At 39.6% G+C, this 27,195-nt stretch overlaps 1 protein-coding gene across 2 annotated transcripts in view; it reads left to right on the forward strand.

Annotated features, from left to right (window-relative positions):
* Positions 1 to 616: 616 nt before the first annotated feature.
* The window catches only part of SLA2 (Src like adaptor 2), a 33,642-nt gene continuing 7,063 nt past the window's right edge, over positions 617 to 27,195 (forward strand). Inside the window, exons 1-7 of one of the 2 annotated variants that reach the window (XM_073683666.1) lie at positions 617 to 767; positions 11,328 to 11,448; positions 13,384 to 13,483; positions 21,178 to 21,264; positions 21,859 to 21,962; positions 25,351 to 25,500; positions 25,928 to 26,054. In XM_073683666.1, the coding sequence (XP_073539767.1) occupies positions 11,373 to 11,448; positions 13,384 to 13,483; positions 21,178 to 21,264; positions 21,859 to 21,962; positions 25,351 to 25,500; positions 25,928 to 26,054 (644 nt within the window). In that variant the 5' untranslated portion in view covers positions 617 to 767; positions 11,328 to 11,372. The remainder of the gene's footprint in view (positions 768 to 11,327; positions 11,449 to 13,383; positions 13,484 to 21,177; positions 21,265 to 21,858; positions 21,963 to 25,350; positions 25,501 to 25,927; positions 26,055 to 27,195) is intronic. The other variant, XM_073683667.1, reaches the window with a different exon arrangement.

Here is a 27,195-nt window from a genome sequence, read left to right on the forward strand (position 1 = left end):
TCGTTAGGGACACCCACGTCATGTGGCACTGCTCAGATTAGACCTTAGGGTGCAGTGTGCATAAAAAGCAGACCTATCTCATGTCTCGACATGAAACTGTCTCTGTCCCCCTACCATTGAGTAACACACATTACCAACATCATTAACGCATTACACAATACAACACCACATTTGTTCTTCCAGGTGGGAAGGTGGGCAATATGTCCATCTCCTTACACAAGGAAAGATTGTTTAAAGTAGAAAGTATTGTATAGGCCTCACACTGGATATCTTTCTTTCTCTCTTTCTCTCTTTCTCTCGGCATACACTTTTTCTTTATAGCTGTAGAGTGGAATGTCAAAATCCCAATCAAAGGCTATGTAGAGACTTGTGGTTTGGGGGTGACTGAGGTGTGATATATTGAGAAATGTGTTTTCAATGTTCTATACATTAAAGAGCAATAAAAACAATTTGTACTTTCCATGACCTATGTGTCTAGCGATATTGCAGCATACAGTCCATGACACAAATAGGCAGCTAGTACCGTAGTTTCAGACACCCCTACAAATTATACATTCAGGTCTCCCCTAAGAGATCTGGGAGTGAAAGCAGCCTGTGGGAACATAACTTATAATGTCACCAGCAGAGACTTCCCACTTAGATGCTGGTGTGACACTATATGCTGCTCATTGAGAACCAAGCTGTCAAACTGGAAACTTCCTCCTTCATTAACTCTCACTGTCGTGAACCCAGACCTCGCTCTCAGCAGATGAAAACATGCTAGTAAAGTAAGTTTTATGATGAATATTATGTATCAGTTAGCGGACCTGAGCATGTCAAAAGTAGAAGAGGCAAATCTGTAATTCAGATGTTTTACATAGGACTGCTGGTAAATTTACAGCCTCATCTTATCACTATGTATAAAAAATACAGCGGTTAATTTCAAATTGCTATATCTAGGTTAGTTTTCTATTGTTTTATTATATTGTTTTTTGTGTGAGTTCTGGCTAAATAGAACTGGGTTGGCCAGAGCGTTTGTGTGTTTTCAATGGGGAGAGCAGAGTAAGGAGCTGCCAGACCTTTCTGGCAGCAGCTAATCTCAAAGGAAAACAGGAGGATTGAGCAGTTGAACACAATCAGCTAGGTTGCCCAACTTTAATCTAATATATAGGGGCTTTTCTAAGATAAGTGATTGGAACAAAAAGAACCACAAAGTTGATAATAACACAGTAGGGAAAATGTTTTAGTATTAATGTCCATTTAATTTAGCAGAGCTGCAAAATGGTCTGGTGGCAACCACGGCTCCAACCCAAAACGACTGACTCCCATAACATTACATGAGAACTTCTTTTTGTCGGAATCATGAGTTTATTTTTTATGCAGCTTTTGAGCCAAACACAGGAGTGAATCCATAAGAGACCAGAGCAAATTTCAGTCTTTCCTTTATATTTTTCCTTCTTTTTAGATCCACTTCCACAATTGGCTAAAAAAATCTGTGTCATTGTGTGATTCCTGTTTTAATCCAAAAGGAAAGAGATTTAAACACAAAATATTTGGGATTATTAGACTTCATAATAAAATATTTAAGCCTCATTTGTAAAGGTTGAGAACCTGCAGGAAAAAATTTCGAAACAAACGTTAACACCAAATTTGCTACCAAGAAGGCCATAAAGAGAAGTTTCTAGTTTATCTCTGCTCAGTCTTCTGCTTCTGTTGTCTTGTGAATTTCCACATTGTATTGCAATTATGTGCAGGAAACAAGTGGTACATTATCAGATTTTGGACAGGCGCTTTTCTACACCCCTTAATGCCGACCCAACTGCAGGTCTAGTGATCTGAACAAGCAGCAACATAGAGATGTACAATGTATATAGTGAAGCAGCTGCTGTGAATGTTAATACTGTTGTGAGAATTTATACGCTCACAATCAATATAGAATGATTGGTATATATAAGGACACATAGGGATCTATCATGTTTTTACTTCTGGTGATTAGACCTGCAGTCAGGCTGGAGTTTGTAGACCCGATATGGAGGCAAAAATAATTCCATATCGCTCTGTGACATATGGTGGCCATACACATTAGTCTAAATGGAAATAGATGATTTCCACCAAACTAATCATTGACTGGATGAAATGTAACAGACAATTGTCTTAGAAAGTTTTATGGCATCCGGTCAATGACTGAAGACGAGAAGTCAGCCATCTTTAAATTTTTGTCCCATAATTGCTAATTTACAAAAGATCTTTGTATGAAAGAAAATTACCAAAAAGATTGTTTTGTCGTCACCCGATGTCATTTAATATGTAGTTCATTTAATATGTAATTAGAACAACTGTAATGGCCAATGCCGGGCTACAAGGTGTACGGTTGTGTCTGGTAAATTTATGTCCACCAGACGAGCGTTCATTCAACAATTCTTCAACCATCCTTAATCCGGACTTTCTAGATCATCACATACAGAGGTTTCACAATCTGTGTTTCAGAGTATTTAGATAGGGTTATATAAAAGTTTGGCATATGAATGCTCACTGTTACATTTTACTTATCTTTATTACCCATTTAGGAGTATTAGTTTATTTTTCTGTGTGTATACAATTACTGCAATCTATTGAAAGGAACTAGTACTGAAGTCTGCCCATTTCTGGACTGTATGTAGCATTAGTGTACTTTATTCCTATAGGCTGTACTTAGGCTTGTTGTTTATGCTGCTGTTTTAGATTTGTGTGGTATCAATTCAGTCACGCGTCAACATCTGCACGTGTAGAAATGCCTAAAAAGTGTGTCTTTCTAACAAATTGTGGCTGTCAGAGTTTGATTTTGTGTATCGGTAAGAAAACCGTATGTAATTGGTAGACCCTAGTGTCTGATGTATTATCTTCCCAGGTGCGTAATTCAATAATGAACTGGTTCTGTCTATGGCATAGTGGAAATTCTACAATTTTATAATTACCATTTATCGCTATCTCTACCATGGTATTCTTTTAGAAAATGGCAGGTAAACTTGGGTTTGGAAGCAAAACTAGGTTCCAAAATTATGTTTATGGGTTCATGATTTTTCTAGACAACAAATGTCTTCATTTTATGTTAGAAGTAACAAGGTCTCCTAAATGACAAAACTGGAGATAAAGAAACCAAATGCAATTGTGCTCAGATGTGAATATATACATTGTGTCCAGTTCAGCTGGATAGGCTGGTGCTACGTAAATGAAGGTTAATAAATAATATAGTAATAGTATTTGCAAATTAACCAGGGAAAGGTATATTCTATAACCTAGAGCTACTGCTCAGTTTTTCCTCTTAATACGGAACCCATTAAAATCCTACCTATGTGGGGAAAGACATATTTAACCCCCTTTTCCAAATCTTAGTAATTTGGAGAATCACATTAATTCTTTTATTCAATCTATATGTTTATATGAGCTTCCATCCATTACAATGTGAATAGACAATTGAAAACCAGTAACTCACAATTGACAATATATCTACTCCATAGGAAACGCAGACAAACAAAGAGCGAGGCCACCTACAACTTCTTTTTTTTTGTTTCTTGGGATATGTTCTTTTGTTACCTTTTAATCAATATTAATAAAAATTATATTTTATTTGGGGTTATTTGTTATATTAGACACTTATTTCCCCCAATCATATATCACCTAGTTGGGAATATATAAAAACCATATGGTGAGGTCCTGATTAAAAGTTCAGCTCTGCCTAATATATTTGGCAGCAATTACCTAAGAATACATTTTATATAAAACACATGCAAATAAAGCTAAGTTGAGTTTTTTTACTATATCAATGTATAATTCAATCTTGTATAAAGAACTACATTCAAATACAATCAACGTGACAAATTCACCTCTGCTACTTATGGGCGTCATCCAACTTCCTAGATAGAAATAGCTGTTTTCCATTCTGGTCACTTTGCCGAAGTTGAGACATATTGAGGCTTATTTATAAGAAATTATAGGGAGCATGCGCTAATGTTATAATGCATCCAGTTGACATTTTCATGTTTTCTCAAGATCTGAAAGTTTTCAGTCTGGGGTGTAGCATAATTTCTCAGGAGAATGCACCAAATTTATTAGGCATTAATCACATGTTCTACTTCTAAAAATTGGCAGACACCAGGTCAGACCAGGCCAATACATTTATTTTCTGACATTTGGGTCTCGTTTTTGGATTCATTGAGCTGGTTCCTACATGTTAAACTAGCAATGGAGTCTTTGTAGCTTTTTTTGACAATAGAAATAATCTCGCGCCATTATCTCCTACCATAATCTTGACCTTGAATAGCGGACGCTGGAAATGTTTTTCTATCATGAAAAGGTTTATTGCAGTAACTATAACTTGCAATTCCAATTCTGATCTGATGACATTTTACATACAAAATTACAAAAAATTGCAAAATATTTCAAAACTATCCCTGACACGATGTTGAGGATAGAAAGTTTGGAATTTGGTAGAATTTATTGTGAATTCACAAGGCGATACATGTGCTTCTATATCTGATAACTACAGAGTTATCCCAAATCAGTCTCAGAAGGTTCAATGAAATATTCAGCTCTGCCATCCATCCATCCATCCATCCATCCATATATCATCTAATATCAGACTATCTAATATCATCTCTCTGCTTTTATTTATCTACCTACCTCATCTCCATCTACTATGTAAAGTAAGGTGACTCTTGCTAATTTTCTCCCATATAAAACCAACTATATTATCAGAGTATTTGAAATTAATACTACATAAAAATGATGAAATTATTATTATCATGATATTGCAATGTAACTAGTAGCACAGATGTGAAATCTAGATCTAGGGCTGATAATCTGCACATGTCCTAATACTTTGAGGTTTTCCTGATAATGGAGGCTGTATAAGCTTTAAAGATGTATCTACAAGGGAAAGCAACAGATCCTTGAAATGAGAGCACATTCTCTTCCTCTAAGGCTTTATTCACACATTCACTGGTCCGTGTCTCACGTACTTGTTCTATCCATCTTTTTTATGGATACAACATGCACCCATTATAATCTATGGTGCTATTCACATGTCCGTGTATTTTCACAGACTGCGTCGATGCAAACCTCATGGAGACATGTCCATTTTTCTATGGTATCATGGATGAATCGTGCCAATAGAAGTCTATGGGTTTGTGAAAAACACGTACAGCACACGGATGGCATCAGAGTACAGTCTGTGTGTTGTCCGTATTTAACATTGCAAGGTATAGGAGAAGCTTTCTAATTTATTTATTTCTTTATCCATCCATGAAAAACACTGATTACACTGATCGTAAAAACGGACAGATTGATTCAAAACACCAATAACACCGGGACCATTTGTTTCATGTATGTGTTTAAACACAACATGTGAATATGGCCTAACTTTTAAACTTTGAAGAATAAACTTCTACTTTTGTGGACGTTGATAATTATTCTGTAAACATCTCCCATGAACAATTCATTGTGTATTGCTAAAAATGGCTCTTGAGCAAATGTTTCCTTTTCACCCCCTTCCAGATTGAGTTATCAAAATCTACAGTTCAATGATGCAGATTCGGAGCTGCAGTTCTTAGCCAACTGGAATTGGGAGCAACCAAACCATGATTGGCAGTTTTCTTGCTGTGGGTGATCACTTGGGAGGAAGGTTGAACTTGGTGGATCTAGGTTTTTACGTACGGATCTACATTACTATGTTACTATGATATTCTTCTATCTACATCCCATTAGTTTTCACCCAGTCCAACAAGAGCCAGTTGGCAAAAACATTTAGGTCCATTTTTCATTACTGACTGGCAATAACATTAATGGGTGCTAAATCAGAATACCTTTTGAGAGGACAGTTTCTACCTAAGTGCCCTTTACTATGGCCATAGATAACCATTGGATAGTCATGAGATTTTCCTATGTATGCATCTACCTTCACAAGGGAATAAGTATATGCCGTGCCCCCTTTACAGATATGGATGATACAGCACTGGATGTATCGAACCCCTAATAGACTGGATAGTCCATTAAATCATTAGTGTCCATTTAATGCTACTAAATCTCAGACTTCATATTGTCAATGTAAATCTTGATCAATCAGGAAAACACATAATTGTCTATAAGACAAAGAAAGAAACTGGAGCTTTATGGTCTATGTATGGCATTGGTATAAATGCGGTGCCTACCATACATCACATGTTGAAATGCCTGAGTGATTTCAGTATGAATATTCCTTCTCCTTGCAGCGCGTCTTCCCTTATATATTTCATTGTGAAACCCCTTTTAGTCAGAATCAATCTACATATGGTCCACTGTAATTGTCTACTAGGACATCCCCATTGGTTTTCTAGGCTGGTAATAATAGTAATAATCATAGCACGTTTTGGTAAATTCATTGCGGCTTATGTGTCAACCAGTCTGAGGGCACAGCCAGACTGCTGTATTACTAGCGCGAGGATAACATCGCAATCCTCGGACTGGCAGTCAGCTCTCCTGACCTGAGCATTACAGCATGTATTTCTATGCAGCTGTCGCGCTCGGGTAAGGAGAGCTGGCAGCCAGTTCGAGGATTGCGATGCGATCCTCGTGCGAGTAATACAGCAGTCTGACTACACCCTGACACAGCAAAACCCCATTTGCAGGAGGTGTATAGTGGCCTAATGTCACGGTTATCCAAACAGTGGTGCAGCATGGGTTGCCAGAGCTCAGGGCAAGAGAAGTATTTTATGCTCCCTTACCTGGGGACCACTAGCCCTTCCTGAGTCCCTTCCACCAGTCCAGTAGCACATGTATTATCTTTTAAGAAAAACGTAATTATAGTTTATCCTTGACCCTCCAGTTTGTTCTGGTATTTTGCTGAAATCCAAAATAGAATTTATCAAATGAACAGTTATACAGTACGTTGTCATAATATATATATTTTTTATCTTATTTTTTTTGTGTTTTTACAATTTTTTTTTTTACTTGTTTATTACCCTAATGCTAATACTAGTCCTAACCCTAACCCTAGCAATCTCAATAGGTAGCGTTACAAAAAGTCTGCTGAAGAGAAAAATTATATATACATGTATATTTTTTTCATAAATTTTTGTTATTTTTTTTTTTTAAAGGAGACCTCCCCTCTGTCCGCTCAAAAAATTACAAGAGGAGAGGTAGAGAGCTAAGGGAGAGCACATGATTCAACACATTCATTAGCTGGTCAGCCTCTGTCATCTCGGTCACTGCCGTTACCGATTGCAACAGTCAAGATGAGTTTGCCATCAGCTGCTGCTATCTGTATTGCCAACGACCGAGATAACAAAGCTTACTTGATTATATGGAGAGCTTTCTCATCTTGACAGCCACTGTGGAGCACTCACGTACTGCTTCCAAAAAGCTCAGTGCAGTGGCCATTCCCTGACACTGGTCCTGCATCATTTGACAGCGAGGGAAAGTGTGGAAAACTCTGCACCCCCATATAATTTGACACCCGGGCAATCAACTCTGTGGGGTTTTCTCTGGCTATGCCATGGTGTCTAAGGACTGCCACTTGTAGTTACATTGGGGAGATAAAATATCAATGTGGCTTGAAGCTCATTTAATATCACTTCACTATGGATATCAGATGACTGGGGTCTAATCACACAGGATGGAAAAATGCTGGCAGTGGTGCTGTGCATCTAAAATTGAAAAATTATTATTTTTTCTATTATTTTTTTTTTTTTACAGTTTCTGATCATGTCCTAACCTCCCTCTCATCCAGTTTTCAGTGAGATTTTATTTTTGTTTGCTTTATCGGCTAATATTTTTTATTTTTTGCATTATGTCCCACCCTTAAAAAATAAAAATTTATGACATAATAAGTGCCCTTGCATATGTCAATTTTGCTGACAACAAAATATAACAATTTGTCCGCACAATACAGCCACTAAGTTATTTTTCCTCTGGCTTTTAACCTCAACCACTGGTAGGAGGCAATGTCTATATATAACTAGGTTCTAAGAAAACTCTGGGTAACGACACTTTAAATCATGTTACTACTCTTCTAACATGTATGTCATGTATAATCCTGCTATATACAGATGTAGCAGAGCTGAATTTCTCATTTAACACTAACTTATGAAGGTAATATATATTCTCTGGCTATAAAAGTGTATAATAATCATCCACAAACTCTAATGTATATACCCCATATTTAATCAACTTAGGCCAGGGTGGTCTAACAGATATGTGTATCTGCTGCCTGCAGTAGCTATATATTATAATTAGGGGGTAACTGTAATGTTATTTTTCAATTATTTTCATTCACTTTTTTTTTTTTTTTTAAAGGAAACATATCCATCTCTTTAGGAAGACTATGCTCTTGATCTTTGATCTGGTGACCAACTTTAAGTGGAATAAAGATAGATGGTGCCCACTAGACTTAATAAGCAAAGTAGACTTAAGAATACGAAAATGGGCAATTTCAACCACAACGATCCTTTATCAAGTGAAATTTAATAGAGAACGATCGTTTTAGCTGACAGAGGCACATTGTGAAATATGGTTGGCTGTGTGTAACATTACCCTTCAGTTGTCTGACTTTAGATCTTTATACAGCACATGAATGATTTTACTTTGAAGGAATATACCCAAAAAGATCACACACCCTCCTCCTGATGTAGTTGAATATGCATGTCCAGTCTTAAATCGTTATTCCCACAATGACAATATTTTTCCCAAAACAAAATATCTGCATGGCTATTGTTAATATACAGTACAAGACCAACATATAGTTTTTTTTTTCTTATACCTTTCGGTGTTTTTTAATCTCCTTCTGCTTCGATCCTATTCTTATCTACTAAATCTACATTTAGCAGCACACTGCTTCTTCTCAGTGCTGCAGGCCCCTCTCCCTGTTCTCCTGTGTGCTTCCTGGTAGAGATAGATAAATCTCAACAAGCAATTTTTATTTTTATGGATGAGGTGACCATTGATAGTTTTCAATGTAGTGACTATGACCAGATATTAGATTAATGTTCATTGTGGTCTTGTAAATAATTAGCAGCTGTTGAGTAAAAAAAAACGGATTGCATGTGGGCTGCACACGGACTGGACACGGATGACAAGTAAGAAAAAAATCGTCCCACTTTTCTGGATGAAAATCTGACCTATTTTTTTTATACTATCGTGTGACCCTAGCCTATGGGTGGTTTCCAACACTGGTATAAGATACAAGTTTTTATGCACTTTTGAGCCAAATTCAGAAGTGGGTTAAAAAGAAGTGGAAAAGACTAATGCTTCTCTTTCTTGCTGAATCAATTTCTGGCTTTAGCTCAAAGCCTTACTTAAAATTAGTTAGTTTTTTTTTTTTTGGGGGGGGGGGGGTGTTTTACAATTTTCATAAGAAAGTTGCAAATTTTGGCACGTATTATATATTTGTGTAACATTTTTTTACTTTTCTCTTTTCTTCACTTTTAAAAGCAGGCGTAATTAATTAACTGAAGGGGTTGTGAAGGGACAAATTTATTTAAGACCACATGCACATGTTGAGTATTTGGTGAGTTTTTTACCTCAGTATTTGTAAGTCAAAACCAAGAGAGGGTAAAAAAATACTGAAGTGGTGACGTGTTTCTATTATACTTTTCCTCTGATTGTTCCACTCCTGGCTTACAGATACTGAGGTAAAAAAACTCACCAAATACTCAACGTGTGAACCTGGTCTAAAAGTGTGACAAAAATTGGTGCAGTTTATTGCACAAATTTACACCTGCTAAATATAAATTGATGTAGTTAAAGCTGCCCAGGATGCTCTAGCGCAATTACTTTTTCTCTCTGTCTTTGATATTACCTACATTTTTCCAGTTTGTCAACCATTTCTATGACCTGGTGACAGCTGTAGCTTTTCCACGTACAAACTTTTCTACTTACCACAAGGCATCTTTATTATAAAAGGGTGGATCTCCCATCACCCACATGAAATAAACAGTAATGTGTAATGCACACATCACACACCTGGAACACTACATGAATAATTTTCCGCTGTACAGGAGACAGAAATTCAATGTATATATGATGATCACGTTCTTTCACTTCTGTTTATACAAATGTTATCGGGCTGGAAATATTACAGCGGTTTCCAAAACATTCATTGCCTTGATTGATATCAGAAATTGTGTGACCTCCTTAGATGGGAGTCAGGTGTATGTATGTAATAATATCGGAAATATTATAAAAAAAACTGCATGAAAATGTAATACTAAAATGTGTCGTTAGTAGTTTTGCATAGGACTGCCGGTTAACCTGTTATCAAAAGAAAACAATACATTTTAACTTTCCTATATCAGTATATATGAAAAAACTCCACCTATAAGAGATATAATTAAATCTTATACATATAAGCTTGTTCTCTGTCAGAAGTACGTTAGAAATTAACATCTTAAGGAAAAGGTCAGTTTTGCGCTTTTGTTTTTTTCTCCCCTTATTCCAAGAGTAACAAGTTTTTTATTTTTCCGCCAACATAGCGCCATCAGATTAGTTTTTTTGTGGGACGAGTTCTAGTTTTGAATGATGCTATTTATTTTACCATACAATATACTGGAAAATGGGGAAAACAAACCCAACAAATTGAAGTACATTGAAATGCCGGAAAAAAAACGTGATTTTGGTTTTGGGGTTTTGTTTTTACAGGGATCTTTGTGTGGTAAAAAATTATCTAGCAATATGATTTTCTATAGAAGTATAACTACCCTGATACCAAACTTGTATAGTTATTTTTTATTTAATTGTTGAAAAAAATTCAGAATTTTGTAAAAAAAATAAATCAATAAATAAAATTGATTTGCGGTGCCATTTTATGTTTCTGTGAGAATTTGGAGCTCTGTATTCGCAAACTGAAGCACTGCACCCAATTATTCATTTAAGTCATTAACGGCCACCACACACATTAGAATAATATCAGCTGAACCCGTCGATATTGATGGACTCCGCCAATGGTCTAATGTGTATGGTGGCGCAGGCCAACTGATGGTCGGGAGTGATGTTGTTCGTGCATGTCCGCCGATCGCATTGTTCTTCCAGAGATGAACTACCGACAAAACGTCCCAGTTGGAGTCTTACTAATGGAGAACACAGGAGCGATTGGCCGGGCAAACGTTCCTCTGTATAGGAGAGTTTGGCTGACAGCCGACAATCAGCCAAAGAATCGTTCCCTGGTAGCCATCTAATGTGTATGGCCAGCTTAACTTTACACTTTGTCAGCAAGCCTCTCTATATGTTCTTGGCTTTGCAGGTCCTTAGTTTCCGATCTAGAGGGCAATGTAAACCTTTTGCATTATCTTTACTCACACAATGCAGGAAAGGTTTAATAACTTGGCTCTTATTTCTGGCAGATTCTTACTACTGAAGGAATTTCACTACTGAAAACAAAGCAAGGAATGGGGAGCTTGCCCAGCAAAAGGGGATATTCAGCTATACAGTCCACCATGTCGAGCACCCAGAGAAGCCCTGTTGGTAAGAACTTTTACTTTTCTTCCATTGCATTTGAAGTTCTCCAGCAAAGCATTTCGATGCCCTCCTATGTGCTGTGCCAAGGCTCCACCGTGCTCAGCGGCGGTATTCACTTTTTCCATCACTCATAGTGAAAGACAACACAATTATATGCAAACACTGAAGAATAGGGAAGCATTTCTTATCTGCTGCTATCTGAACACAGTGAAGCTTTAAATAGGCAAATTGCCTCTTCCCCTTAAGGCTATGTGCCCACGATGCAGAAATGAAGCAGAAATTTTCCTGAGCATTTCTGCATCTCCTTGGCAGAAAAACGCATGCAGTTTTTACATGCATATTTGACCCATTTTTGTATGCGTGTTTGCCATGCGTTTTTCCAATGCATTGTATAGGCAAATACGCATGCAGAAACGCACAAGAATTGGTCATGTCCGTATTTTTTTCTGCGAGTAAAATCTGCGCAGAAAAAATCCTGACCATGTGCACAGAACTTGCAGAATGTCATAGGAAGTCATGGGATAAGGTATGTAATGCGTTTCTGGAGCGTTTACGCGCTGAAAATACGCCCCAAAAAACGCACCAAAAATGCATCGTGGGCACACAGCTTTAAATAGCAAACATTCTAAGTTGAACCCATTATATTTACATTGATCTGCACATGTCCATATAAAAGTTTTCAATAATTGCTATTCTTAGTATATAGTGTTTCAAAAGGGTTTGTTTGTAGTCAGTTACCATGGTGTTACATAGATTAGCACAGGAGCTGTAGAAACAAAATGGTAAAGAAAATTCAGTAAAGACTCTGCCAAGTTGCTGCTTTTTCCATTTTGGATGCATTGGGATAATTGTTAATAGTTAAATGGTTATGAAGGTAAATAACTTCTTTACTGGGGTGATCTACATTAGACACAATATAGTTGGGATTCCCAAGCACTACTCATTTCTGGTAGGTAAAGAGCTCATTCAAATGATTGTATTGCAGCCTGTATTTCATGGTAGATCTCATAGCATAGGATTAGATCTCTAAATGTACACTTTATGTATAGAGCAGTTATATGACCATGTGGATTATCCCTAAAGTACAAAGCTGCATTTCTTAAAAGGAACCTGTCATGTCTCCAAACTCTATTATCCTGCAAATATAGGGTTAATATGCAGGTTAATAGCGTTCCAATGCTACCCTCCTGTATTATTGAAAGAGGGGCTAATGGGAGGAAATTAACTTTATTCCTACCAAGAGCCACCAGCTTTCAGTCACAGAGGCGTGCCCGAAGTGGCTTCCATCATTGCTCACAACATTGTGAATGGCTGCTGTAAGCACGCCCTAGGGCTCTAGGGCTTTGATTGACAGCTCACTTTGATGTGCATCTATGCAGAATGAACTATCAATCAAAATGCAGGGATGTGCTTATGCTGCCGCTCACTGTGTACTGAGTGGTGAGTGTAGCTGCTCCGGGCATGCCTCTATGACTGAAAGCCAGTGGCTCCTGGAAGGAATAAAGTTCATTTTCTCCCTGTTGCCGGACTTTCATTAAGGTGGCTGGACGGTATTGTAATGCTTTTAACATCCATACAGTGCAAATAAAAAATGGGTACAATTATGGAGTATGTAAATTTTACTGGACACACCTGCTTCTGCCATCTTTAATAGGCTACCACCTGGAGACAAAATATGCATAACAGTATTTTATGGAATTGCTAATACATGGACAATATGTGATGTTTCCTAGTGTGTCTCCAGTAAGTCAGCAGAAAACCTATTAATAGTTGGTTCTGAAAATCAGCAAAAACTCTGCATTTAGAGAACTGGAGCACAAGAAAGTAAGGAACTGTAAATGGTATTGTTCCACTCTCTCTCATCATCACTAAGCTGCCTGCTAAGTCACAACGTGTGACCTTCTCTATTGCATTGCACAAACATGGCTTTTTGTTCTTCAGCAGTGGACAAGTGCGTGTTTGTGGCTTTGTTCAATTTCCCATCTACTGGTCAAGGTGATTTAAGCATTCGACATGGGGAGCAGCTGAACATTCTTTCTGAGTAAGTGACCTAAACTTCTTTGTTTTTTCCTGCAAGTTGAGTATGATGCAGATAAATATGTTTTCAGGTTAGCATTGTCTGAGACGCTCATCTAACCCGGCGTTATCCTTGATTCATGCACACAACCTCATACACACAGAGATCCTTGTGAAAAGAGGTTGAATAAAGTCAGATGAAGTCCCTGTGGCCCCGGCCTTCAGAATCATGGGCAGTAAATGGGCCATTCATTCATTCATTCTTTCATTTATTCATTCTAATATCTAATGAATAAATAAAAGTGAATGAAGTTGTGCGATTTGTTGCAATTCTCCTGCAACATAGGTAATCACATACATTTTTAGCTTGTCTCAGAGATGGACTGATTGATATATCTCTATATATGTCACAGAGATCCAGATCACTTTTTCAAAAGGTCAGACATAGAACTAAATTGGAATGATAGAACATTCCTTATTGGGTTCTATTCTTTGGTCCCCCTGAATGAGGTCTTCTCTTTTTTTATTTTTGGCTTTATTATTAGTGTTGAGCCACCCCCGTAGTGTTCGGGTTCGGTTCGGTTCGTCGAACACCGGGATGTTCGAGGAACTGTTCGTCGAACTGTTCGTCGAACACCTTAGAACACCGTTAAAACCAATGGCAGGCAAACAAAAACACATAGAAACACATAGAAAACACCTGCAAAGGTGTCCAAAAGCTGACAAACTGCTCAGAAGACACTCTCTTTAAAAAAGCCGGCCGGCAAATTCAGCAGCGGCATACACCGGTACCCGACAATTTAGACAAGAAGGAATAGAGCATCACACATAGATTAGATAGATAGAAACATGTCAGTCACACATATAAGAAGCACAGTGACAGTGTTGGTTACTGCACTTGTCATTTAGTGTAAAGGATTTATTAAAAAAAATATTAGTGTTTTCATGCACCGTCTCTTTAAAAAAGCCGGCCGGCAATTCAGCATCTGTACCCGACAATTTAGAACAGAAAGAATAGAGCTTCACACATAGATTAGATAGATAGAAACATGTCAGTCACATATATAATAAGTACAGTGATAGTGTTGCTTACTGTACTTGTCATTTAGTGTAAAGGATTTATTTAAAAAAATAATAGTGTTTTCATGCACTGTCTCTTTAAAAAAGCCGGCCGGCAATTCAGCAGCGGTACCCGACAATTTAGAACAGAAAGATAGAGCATCACACATAGATTAGATAGATAGAAACATGTCAGTCACATATATATGAAGTACAGTGATAGTGTTGGTTACTGTACTTGTCATTTAGTATTAAAATAAAGGATTTATTATTAAAAAAATTGGCGTGGGGTTCCCCTTAATTTTAGGCTCTAGCGGAGGTTAAGCAGACGGCTGGGGCAGATGTTTGAAGCCTGGGAAGGGGGTAATACCCACGGAGCTTCCCAGGCTACTAATATCAGCCCCCAGCTGAATACATAGCCTTTACTAGCTATTAAAATGGGGGACCCCCCAAAAAAAATGACGTGGGGTCCCCCCTAATTTAATAGCTAGCAAAGGCTAGGCAGACAGCTGGGGGCTGATATTAATAGCCCAGGAAGGGAGCCATGAATATTGGCCCCCTCCCAGGCTAGAAACACCAGCCGTCAGCCGCCCCAGAAATGGCGCATTCATAGGATGCGCCAATTCTGGCACTTAGCCTCGCTCTTCCACGCTGCCCTGGTGCGGTGGCAGGGGGTAATATGGTTGGGGTTGATGTCAGCTTATAATGCCAGCTGACATCAAGCCCAGGTTAGTAATGGAGAGGCGTCTATAAGACACCCCCATTACTAACCCCATAGTCAAAGTTAAAAAAAACACAAACACCCAGAATAAAGTCCTTTAATTGAAATAAAGACACAGTCCTTTATTGTTCTAAATTAAACCATACTTACCGTCACGCCCATTCCAGCTGAAGCCAACGATCTCCTGCAATAAAAGAAAAATAATAAAGCAACCTCATCCTTACCTTTCCATGGTTCCCAAGACAGCTTCAGCTCTGCTACATCGAGATGACAGGCTGGACCGCAGCAGAACGCTGCCATCCAGCCTGTCATCCCGCAGACACTGAGAAGCGCAGGCTTGCTTGCGCTGCTCAGCGTCTCTCTGTGACGACATCCAGATGAGCCGAGTTCATGTCCAATGAACTCGGCTCACCTCATTCACGTCACTGACAGCGTGGGAAAATTCTCACGCTGAAGCGCTGATTGCAGGAGAATTTTCCCACGCTGTCAGTGACGTGCAGGAGGTGAGCTGAGTTCATTGGACATGAGCTCACCTCATGCACATCACTGACAGCGTGGGAGAATTCTCCTGCACTCAGCACTTCAGCGTGAGAATTTTCCCACGCTGTCAGTGACGTGCATGAGGTGAGCCGAGTTCATTGGACATGACCTCGGCTCATCTGGATGCCGTCACAGCGAGACAGTGAGGAGCGCAAGCATGCCTGCGCTTCTCAGTGTCTGCGGGATGACAGACTGGATGGCAGCGTTCTGCTGCGGTCCAGCCAGTCATCTCGATGTAGCAGAGCTGAAGCTGTCGTGGGAACCATGGAAAGGTAAGGATGAGGTTGGTTTATTATTTTTCTTTTATTGCAGGAGATCGTTGGCTTCAGCTGGAATGGGTGTGATGGTAAGTATGGTTTAATTTAGAACAATAAAGAATTGTGTCTTTATTTCAATTAAAGGACTTTATTCTGGGTGTTGTGTTTTTTTTAAATACTTTACTAGAAATTCATGGCGGTCATGTCTAATACTGGCGTGACCCCATGAATTTTGGGCTTGGGGCCAGCTGATAATACCAAGCTGGCCCTAACCCCTTTATTACCCAGTGAGCCACCGCACCAGGGCCCTGGATGAGTTGGGTACAGCGCCAGAAGATGGCGCTTCTATGAACGCGCCATTTTCCGGGGTGGCTGCGGACTGCAATTTGTAGCGGGGGGGGGGGCCCAGAAAGCTTGGGCCTCCCTGCGCTGCAGATTCCAGCCCCCAGCTGCCTAGTTGTACCTGGCTGGACACAAAAATAGGGCGAAGCCCCACGTACTTTTTTTTTAATTATTTCATGAAATTCATGAAATAATTAAGAAAAAAAGGCCTTCCCTATATTGTTGTGTCCGGCCAGGTACAAATAGGCAGCTGGTGGTTGGGGGCAGCCCGTTCCTGCCTGCTGTACCTGGCTGGACACAAATATTGTGCGAAGCCCCACTTCAATTTTTTTTAATTATTTCATGAAATTCATGAAATAATTAAGAAAAAAAGGGCTTCCCTATATTGTTGTGTCCGGCCAGGTACAAATAGGCAGCTGGTGGATGGGGGCAGCCCGTTCCTGCCTGCTGTACCTGGCTGGACACAAATATAGTGCGAAGCCCCACTTAAATTTTTTTAAATTATTTCAGGAAATTCATGAAATAATTTTAAAAAAATTGACGTGGGGCTTCGCACTATATTTGTGTCCAGCCAGGTACAGCAGGCAGGAACGGGCTGCCCCCAACCACCAGCTGCCTATTTGTACCTGGCCGGACACAACAATATAGGGAAGCCCTTTTTTCTTAATTATTTCATGAAATAATTTAAAGAAAATTGACGTGGGGCTTCGCCCTGTTTTTGTGTCCAGCCAGGTACAACTAGGCAGCTGGGGGCTGGAATCCGCAGCGCAGGGAGGCCCAAGCTTTCTGGGCCACCCCCGCTGCAAATTGCAGTCCGCAGCCACCCCGGAAAATGGCGCGTTCATAGAAGCGCCATCTTCTGGCGCTGTACCCAACTCATCCAGGGCCCTGATGCGGTGGCTCACTGGGTAATAAAGGGGTTAGGGCCAGCTTGGCATTATCAGCTGGCCCTAAGCCCGAAATTCATGGGGTCACGCCAATATTAGACATGACCACCATGAATTTCTAGTAAAGTATTTAAAAAAAACACAACACCCAGAAAAAAGTCCTTTAATTGAAATAAACACACAATTCTTTATTGTTCTAAATTAAACCATACTTACCATCACGCCCATTCCAGCTGAAGCCAACGATCTCCTGAAATAAAAGAAAAATAATAAAGCAACATCATCCTTACCTTTCCATGGTTCCCATGACAGCTTCAGCTCTGCTACATCGAGATGACAGGCTGGACCGCAGCAGAACGCTGCCATCCAGTCTGTCATCCCGCAGACACTGAGAAGCGCAGGCTTGCTTGCGCTCCACAGTGTCTCTCTGTGAGGGCATCCAGATGAGCCGAGTTAATGTCCAATGAACTCGGCTCACCTCATGCACGTCACTGACAGCGTGGGAAAATTCTCCTGCACTCAGCGCTTCAGCGTGGGAGAATTGTCACACTGAAGCGCTGAGTGCAGGAGAATTCTCCCACGCTGTCAGTGACGTGCAGGAGGTGAGCTGAGTTCATTGGACATGAGCTCACCTTATGCACGTCACTGACAGCGTGGGAAAATTCTCCTGCACTCAGCGCTTCAGCTTGAGAATTTTCCCACGCTGTCAGTGACGTGCATGAGGTGAGCCGAGTTCATTGGACATGAACTCGGCTCATCTGGATGTCGTCACAGAGAGACGCTGAGCAGCGCAAGCATGCCTGCGCTTCTCAGTGTCTGCGGGATGAGAGGCTGGATGGCAGCGTTCTGCTGCGGTCCAGCCTGTCATCTCGATGTAGCAGAGCTGAAGCTGTCGTGGGAACCATGGAAAGGTAAGGATGAGGTTGCTTTATTATTTTTCTTTTATTGCAGGAGATCGTTGGCTTCAGCTGGAATGGGCGTGACGGTAAGTATGGTTTAATTTAGAACAATAAAGGACTGTGTCTTTATTTCAATTAAAGGACTTTATTCTGGGTGTTTGTGTTTTTTTTAACTTTGACTATGGGGTTAGTAATGGGGGTGTCTTATAGACGCCTCTCCATTACTAACCTGGGCTTGATGTCAGCTGGCATTATAAGCTGACATCAACCCCAACCCTATTACCCCCTGCCACCGCACCAGGGCAGCGTGGAAGAGCGAGGCTAAGTGCCAGAATTGGCGCATCCTATGAATGCGCCATTTCTGGGGCGGCTGACGGCTGGTGTTTCTAGCCTGGGAGGGGGCCAATATTCATGGCTCCCTTCCTGGGCTATTAATATCAGCCCCCAGCTGTCTGCCTAGCCTTTGCTAGCTATTAAATTAGGGGGGACCCCACGTCATTTTTTTGGGGGGGTCCCCCATTTTAATAGCTAGTAAAGGCTATGTATTCAGCTGGGGGCTGATATTAGTAGCCTGGGAAGCTCCGTGGGTATTACCCCCTTCCCAGGCTTCAAACATCTGCCCCAGCCGTCTGCTTAACCTCCGCTAGAGCCTAAAATTAAGGGGAACCCCACGCCAATTTTTTTAATAATAAATCCTTTATTTTAATACTAAATGACAAGTACAGTAACCAACACTGTCACTGTACTTCATATATATGTGACTGACATGTTTCTATCTATCTAATCTATGTGTGAAGCTCTATTCTGTCTGTTATAAATTGTCGGGTACCGCTGCTGAATTGCCGGCCGGCTTTTTTAAAGAGACGGTGCATGAAAACACTATTATTTTTTTTGATAAATCCTTTACGCTAAATGACAAGTACAGTAAGCAGCACTTTCACTGTACTTCGTATATATGTGGCTGACATGTTTATATCTATCTAATCTATGTGTGAAGCTCTATTCTTTCGGTTCTAAATTGTCGGGTACAGGTGTATGCCGCTGCTGAATTGCCGGCTTTTCATGTTTCACTGTTGGCACTGTTCCCATCGATTTGGGCAATCACTGTAATGCCACAACCACCATGGCTGTGGCATTACAGTGAGTGGCAGACAATCCATGCAGGACACGCTTTTGGTGTACGAACAGTTATCGAACATAACCTCGAACAGCCGAATTTTTTGCAAATCGTTCGGGTTCGTCGAACAACTCGAACACCGCCCAAAACAGCTCGAATTTGAGATTGGCGAACAGTTCTAGTCGAACACCGCTCATCTCTATTTATTATATGCTTCCACAATAATAACTTCAAATTAATATTTAGATTAAAGTAGGCCTTTGCTTGTTGGATAAAATCACTGTCAGTGGCATGAATGCAGCAGAGGCTCCGAAACTGACCATATGGGACAGCTCTTTCTACATGTCCAGGATGATAACTGTCAAATTGCAATAATGAGTTAGTGGACTTTTTATACCCTCGTGTTTTTAACATACCCTGCTAGACAAAAAGATACCAGATCCCCCAAAAATAATATTTTTATCACCAAACTGAGATGTAAATTGCATATTCCCATGCTTGCTATTTGGATATTTTTCAAAGTCAATCAATTGAATTTGTGTTCCTGACTGCACTGTTAGTACATTATCTATAAACCTAGACTACAATGTTATGTACTACATATATATATATATATATATATATATATATATATATATATATATATATATATATATATATATATAATATTCACCCCTATATTGGTATTTCAAGAACATAAATGTAAAAAGCCATATGCACAATAAGGCCAAAACATTCTTCTAAAAGAATTGTGCAAAACTTGGGATAGATAAAAAGATATATATTTTTATTACTGTAAAATTAAAAGCAATTGACAAACCATACAAGGTCAAGCATATAACAAATTATTACAGTAAATGGGTGAGCAAAAGGACAAAATTAAATGATAGTTCAATTGCTATCACAGTACTTTACTGAAAGGCAAGGTCCAGAGTGCCCAAAATAATCAATGCATGGAAGAAAGCAATGAACAACAGAAAGGGTCCCACATATTGAAATACAGCATATACCCAGTGGTATTGATAATGACTCGCCTATACAAAAGCACCTAATTCACGTTTCGCATATAGCTTGGTCAGGGGATATATGATATATATATATTCATTAGATGTTGTATACACATAACTTTCCCCAAAATTGACCAGAAACAAATGTCCAAATTTGGAAGCCACAGGTGACACTGTGGTAGTTTGTGTACATTGTTTTTTTTACTTTTCCTCAAAAAACAAAGGCCTTGTGGGATTATAAAAAAAATGCAGGACATTACAGATACAAATCTTCAGAGAGGAAGTGGACTGGAACTCTAGTGCAATTTATTGGATATAGCTATCCTAAAAGTCAATATCTACCCTTTAACGAGCCTTGCCACATATCTTAGGAAAAGGATCCAACCCAGACACTCCATTTGCAGACACATATTTTGGGGAGTTTGCTCCTCATAAGTGCAAAGCAGAAGGTCTGATTTGGCTGGGTAAGAGGCCTTTGGGTGGATCTAAGGGGGAACGTTTCTCCTTGTAGAGAGTGCCAAGCCAGTATAAGGAGACTTATAGGCCATGCAATGCATCTCTGGGAATTGTAATATACAAAAGCCCTCTTCAAAGAGGAAGAGGAGTGGATCTCCACTGCCACTAGGGCATTGCAGACAAATTCTATGCAGCCCTTCTCTTTATTGGCTTGTTCTTATGTTTTACGTACTGCGGTGGTTCCATCTTTGTGTCTAATCCGGGTATATAAAATTTCTACATCAATGCAATGAATTCTGAGAACAGTGTGCATTACTTCACTGTTACATTAGGCATTGCCTTGGACATTGGTCAGATCTCTGTAGATGATGACCATATGATAAGCTTAAGCTAATAGTTATTTGTAACCAATGTTTACTATTATTATCTTACAGGGATGGTGACTGGTGGAAGGTAAAGTCAATTTCAACTGGAAAGGAGTGCTATATGCCTAGAAAATATGTTGCAAAAGTGTACAACAGGTAAATCGAAATCATATAATCATAGTAACATTAGCACGATGCACCGTTGTCTTGGAACATGATAGTCATTGGATCAAATCCAACCAAGGCAATATCTGCATGGATATGTGTGATCTCTCCCTGTTTCTTGAGGATTCCTAAACCTAACTTATCAAGCAAAATGTACCCAATTTATTACACTGTTAGTCCATGTGATCCATTAGGTGCAGTTTCTATCTTGACTTTTTTTGTGCTGTCTAAATCTATAACATTACATTTTCACATAGAGGGTCTTCTGTACAAATATTTATTTTATTTATTTTACTCACTTATATAGCGCCATTAATTCCACAGCTCTTTACAGACATTATATCCACTGTCCCAATTGGGGCTCACAATCTACATTCCCTATCAGTATGTATTTGGAGAACCCGGAGGAAATCCACGCAAACACGGGGAGATACATACAAACGCCTTGCAGATGTTGTGATTGGTGGGATTTGAACCCAGTGATAACCACTGAACCACCGTGCAGCCAAATATATTGCAAAATTACAACATAATACATAAGGAACCAGGCAGTTCCTAACCTCAAGTTCCTGATTACTATTACAGGTGGTTATATAAAGGTATAAACCGGGAGAAAGCAGAAGAGTTGCTTCTGGTGAGCTGTAACCAAAGCGGTTCCTTCTTGATTCGAGAAAGTGAAACCAGAAGAGGTAAGGTCTGGATGATAACCTTTCTCCCTTATAAAATACAATTCATCCATCACATTAAGATTACTATAAAAATAGAAGTAAAGAAAATTTTTACTGTGATAAACAGAGAGACTCATTGCCAGAGAAAGTAAAAATAATCCCAAAATATTCTTTAACTACATAAATAGTAAAAAAAAACTAAAAAATGATAGTGTTGGCCCCCTTAAAAATAGTCTAGGTGAAATGGTGGATGAGGATGAGGAAAAAGCCAATATTTATACAAGAAAATCGCATGACAGAAAACATGATCAGTGATGACAAAAATTCTCCATTAAATGTCACTTGTTTAACCCAGCAGGAAGTACGGCGGCGTCTAAAAATCACTAAAGTTGACAAATCCCCGGGCCCGGATGGGATACACCCGCGAGTACTGCAGGAATTAAGTAACGTCATAGATAGACCATTATTTTTAATCTTTAAAGGATCCGTAATAACAGGGTCTGTACCGCAGGACTGGCGTATAGCAAATGTGGTGCCAATATTCAAAAAGGGGACAAAAACCGAACTTGGAAATTATAGGCCAATAAGCTTAACCTCTACTGTGGGTAAAATCCTGGAGGGTTTCCTAAGAGATGCTATACTAGAGTATCTGAAGAAGAATAACCTCATGACCCAATATCAACATGGGTTTACACGGGACCGTTCCTATCAAACTAATCTGATTAGCTTTTATGAGGAGGCAAGTTCCGGACTGGACCAAGGAAATGCAGTGGATGTTGTGTATATGGACTTTTCAAAAGCTTTTGATACGGTTCCACACAAAAGGTTTATGCATAAAATGAGAACAATGGGGATAGGGGAAAATATATGTATGTTGGTTAAGAACTGGCTCAGTGATAGGAAACAAAGGGTGGTTATTAATGGAAAACACTCAGACTGGGTCTCAGTTAACAGTGGGGTACCACAGGGGTCAGTATTGGGCCCCTTCTTTTTAACATATTTATTAATGACCTTGTAGGGGGCATACAGAGTAGTATTTCAATATTTGCAGATGACACTAAACTCTGCATGGTAATCAATACAGAGGAGGACAATTTTATATTACAGGAGGATCTATGTAAACTAGAAGCTTGGGCTGATAAATGGCAAATGAGCTTTAATGGGGATAAATGTAAGGTAATGCACTTGGGCAGAGGAAATAAAATGTCTAATTATATGCTTAATTGTAAATCACTGGGCAAAACTGTAACTGAAAAAGACCTGGGTGTATTGGTGGACGACAAGCTCACGTTTAGTGGCCAGTGTCAGGCAGCTGCTGCAAAGGCAAACAAAATAATGGGATGCATTAAAAGAGGCATAGATGCTCATGAGGAGAACATAATTTTACCTCTATACAAGTCACTAGTGCGACCACACTTAGAATACTGTGTACAGTTCTGGTCTCCGGTTCATAAGAAAGACATAGCTGAACTAGAGCGGGTGCAGAGAAGAGCGACCAAGGTTATTAGAGGACTGGGGGTCTGCAATACCAAGACAGGTTATTACACTTGGGGTTATTTAGTTTGGAAAAACGAAGGCTTAGGGGTGATCTTATTACTATGTACAAGTATATGAGGGGACAGTACAAAGACCTTTCTACTGATCTTTTTACTCTGAGGCCTGAGACAGGGACAAGGGAGCATCTTCTACGTCTGGACGAAAGAAGGTTTAATCATAATCACAGACGGGGATTCTTTACTGTAAGAGCAGTGAGACTATGGAACTCTCTGCCGCATGATGTTGTAATGTTGTTTTCACTATTAAAATTTAAGAAGGGCATGGATGCCTTTCTTGAAAAGTATAATATTACAGGTTATATATACTAGATTCCTTGATAGGGCGTTGATCCAGGGAACTAGTCTGATTGTCATATGGAGTCGGGAAGGGATTTTTTTCCCCAATGTGGAACTTAGTGTTTGCCACATGGGGTTTTTTGCCTTCCTCTGGATCAACATGTTAGGCTATGGGTTGAACTAGATGGACTTAGTTTTTAAGGTTGAAGGAAGACTATGTTACTATGTAAACTCATATCTGGCTACAGACTTCATTGGGGGTGCTGAAGTTTCAAGTTTTTTTCAATAAAAGACTTCAGCATCTAAACAAATTCATTCAGTCGACTATAAAGTAGTGGACAAGATAGTATGTAGTAATAACTGCAGTATAAGACTGTGCAAGGTTTGTTTGTAGTCTCTGTACCTATGGAGATGCATATACATAGGAGCGGTATATACAGGATATTTTTAATTTATTTTCTTAGTAAAGGTTGAGGTGGCTATGGTTGAGTTTGGTTTGAACCAGTCTCTAAGATTGAAGGGTTGTCCATACTTACTCTCCGACCTAATTAAAGTTGAGAGATGAGAAGTCTGACATGCAGTGAGCATTCTGCACAGGTCCTATTCTAATCAATGGGAGTCTGGCACGATACTCACTGTGGCTGGGCATAGTTTGAAATATTTCCATCCCGAGAACCTAATTTTACAATGAGGAAGATGGTTCCTTAAATACTAACTCCACTCTTAACCTGGAAACACAGATGTACCTGCAGACAACACCCATACTCCACCCTTTCCACCACATTACTCTTACAGGGGCCCAAGAAGGGATCCACTCAATAATGATCACAGAGCTGGAAGTAGTCAAAGACCAGCATGAAAGCCAAGCCAAGCAACTACCCATATCTCAGTTTATTGCACCCCTGTTAAGTGTGATTTATGAGAAATAGGATATTGGGAAGAATTGCAGTTACTGTTGAGAGAAGGCATAAATTGTCTATAGGCTAGATATTAGACGTACGTCTGTTTAAAGGGCCGTACTTTTCAAAGAGCGCTGTTGTCTGCCATCAGGAAGTCCTCACACCTGTCAAATAGTATGTGGTGTGAGCTGTGGAAATGATGCACTGAAGACATTAGTAACAGGAAACCATATAGCCTGGCGCTCATACCCAGGTGCAATGCATTGTGTGTTCAGCCACTGTCATTTATGTATCTGGGTCCTCTAAGAGTAATTTCATGGATATTACTAAACAGCAGCAAACATAACTCTAACTCCTGTGGCTATATATGAGTGGTACAATGAGATATATACTGAGATAGTGGTAATAATGAAGTAATATGAGGTACGGAATAGTGATAGGGTTGTATGGTGTTGGTATGAGAGTCTACTGTGGGATGTGTTTTGGAATATATAGCAAGAATTATAAAATTAGCATAATTTTTTTTTAATAATTACACTAAAAGCTAAAAGAAAAATTATATACCATTTATCCATTCTTATTTCTTACATCTAATATAACCACAACGACGCAGTTTGGTTTTGCACTGATTATACGACACCCATTTACAAAAAAATATACCTTGTTTCTTTATTACAGGGTGTTACAGTTTATCAGTGCGGAAATCGAATCAAGCGTCACTGGATTCTGTCAAGCATTATCGTATTAACCAGCTAGAAAATGGCTGGTTTTATATTTCACCCCGTCTGACCTTTTCCACACTTCAGGAAATGGTGGAGTATTACTCCGGTAAGGCCATGTTTTATAAAGTAAATATATAACGATGTCGCATGTTAGAAAAATATAATTGCTTTCTTCCATGAACAGTGCCACTCTTATCTACAGGCTGTGGCTGGTAATGCAACTCACCAATTCAGACTAATCAAGTGAATAGGGCTGATTTACAGTATAAGACAAGAAGTGGAACTAATTCTGATTAAGAAAAAAAAAAAATATATATATATACCTATCCTCAACTTGCTTAATAACCAGTTCTATATGTATAATATAATGCATTGCAGAGTTACTGTTTATATAAAGACATAAAATATGGAGACCAATTACTTGTTTAAGATTCTTTCCTGCAGCGATGTATGCCGAATAAATGCATTGTCAACTGTTTCATTCTTTCTTATTTATCTATAAACTTAGTTTGGTTTTTGTTTTTCGCTTTAAGAAATGGCAGATGGAATTTGCTGCATCTTAAAGGAGCCCTGTGTAGTACAACGTTTTGTCCCTCCTGCTCTGACGACAGAAGCCACCATGGTCAGGAAACCGACACTGAACTGGCGAGATCTAGATAGGTAAACTACAGATAAAATAAATCCCAAATAACCACATCCTCCTCTCCAGCATTTTCTGCTTTTGTGAAAGTGTCAAAAGTGTGAGCCAGGTTCTGTTCACATTAGCATGAAAGGCTCGACTAGAAGACTCCTTTACAGATTTCGACATATTTGACAAGAATTGTGCAGCATGCTAAACTATTCTGTTCAATGAAACAATGCATACCAATAATTTGTCTGACTTTGGCTGCTGCAAGCACTGTAGAAGAAGACATTTATACCTGCCATCATTTGTCAGAAGGGGGCACTGTGGCTTGCAATCCACACATATTTATTTAGCGCCATAGGAACTGAGCTGCAGTAACTGAGAACAGCCACCATGCAGTGTATGGAGCTATGTTGTTCCAGCTCCGTACACTGTGCACTTACCTCTGCCGTGGGACCTTCTATCAGCTAATCGGTGCCCCACCAATTTGATATTGATAACCTGTCCTAAGAATCCTGCTGCATTCAGATGGAACAATGGAGGAGGCAGTCTTTAGAAACCTTCTGGCATCGGAAGGTTGCCTCTGCAACTATCACACCTGGCGTGTAGGAGCATCTCTCCAAACCCAATGTAAAATTTGGTGGAGGAGAGGGGTACTAAAAAATGACTTCAAACCCTCCACAATCTCTGTGTGCCTTGGCATGGCTGAGAAATTTAGTACACCTTCCCACCAACTTCTTTTGCATCTATCTTTACCCTTCTTTTCCCTGATTGACAGCTCTGGATTTACAGTAGCCAGATATGGGCATGGATAGATGGAAAACAAGTAGACAAGTAGGTGGGAAAGTACACTAAGGTGCTTAGCCACACCATGGGAGCACCAAGTACCGTGCTTGATGTGAACAGTCATTTTGTGATGACAGTCCCTTTAAATGCAGGACAGATAGCCTTAGATTTAGGAGCTAACAATCTAAGGATCCTGAGACAAATACAGGCAGTGGGTGAGTAAGCAAATAGTTTGCCGTTTCCGAGGTGGTGACATTGACGCGCCCCCTGGGACATATTCCGTTTTGAGGGGAATACCCGGCACCGGATCAGATGGGGGGTTGTAGTCTCCGAGCGGCTGTGACCCGGTCCCGTGCCCAGGGCGTCAAGCTCAGTGTTATGTGGCAGTCT

This window comes from Phyllobates terribilis, unplaced genomic scaffold (assembly GCF_046119375.1).
Source record: "Phyllobates terribilis strain yellow unplaced genomic scaffold, ASM4611937v1 Scaffold_5__5_contigs__length_657084704, whole genome shotgun sequence".
NCBI classification, from domain to species: Eukaryota; Metazoa; Chordata; class Amphibia; order Anura; family Dendrobatidae; genus Phyllobates; species Phyllobates terribilis.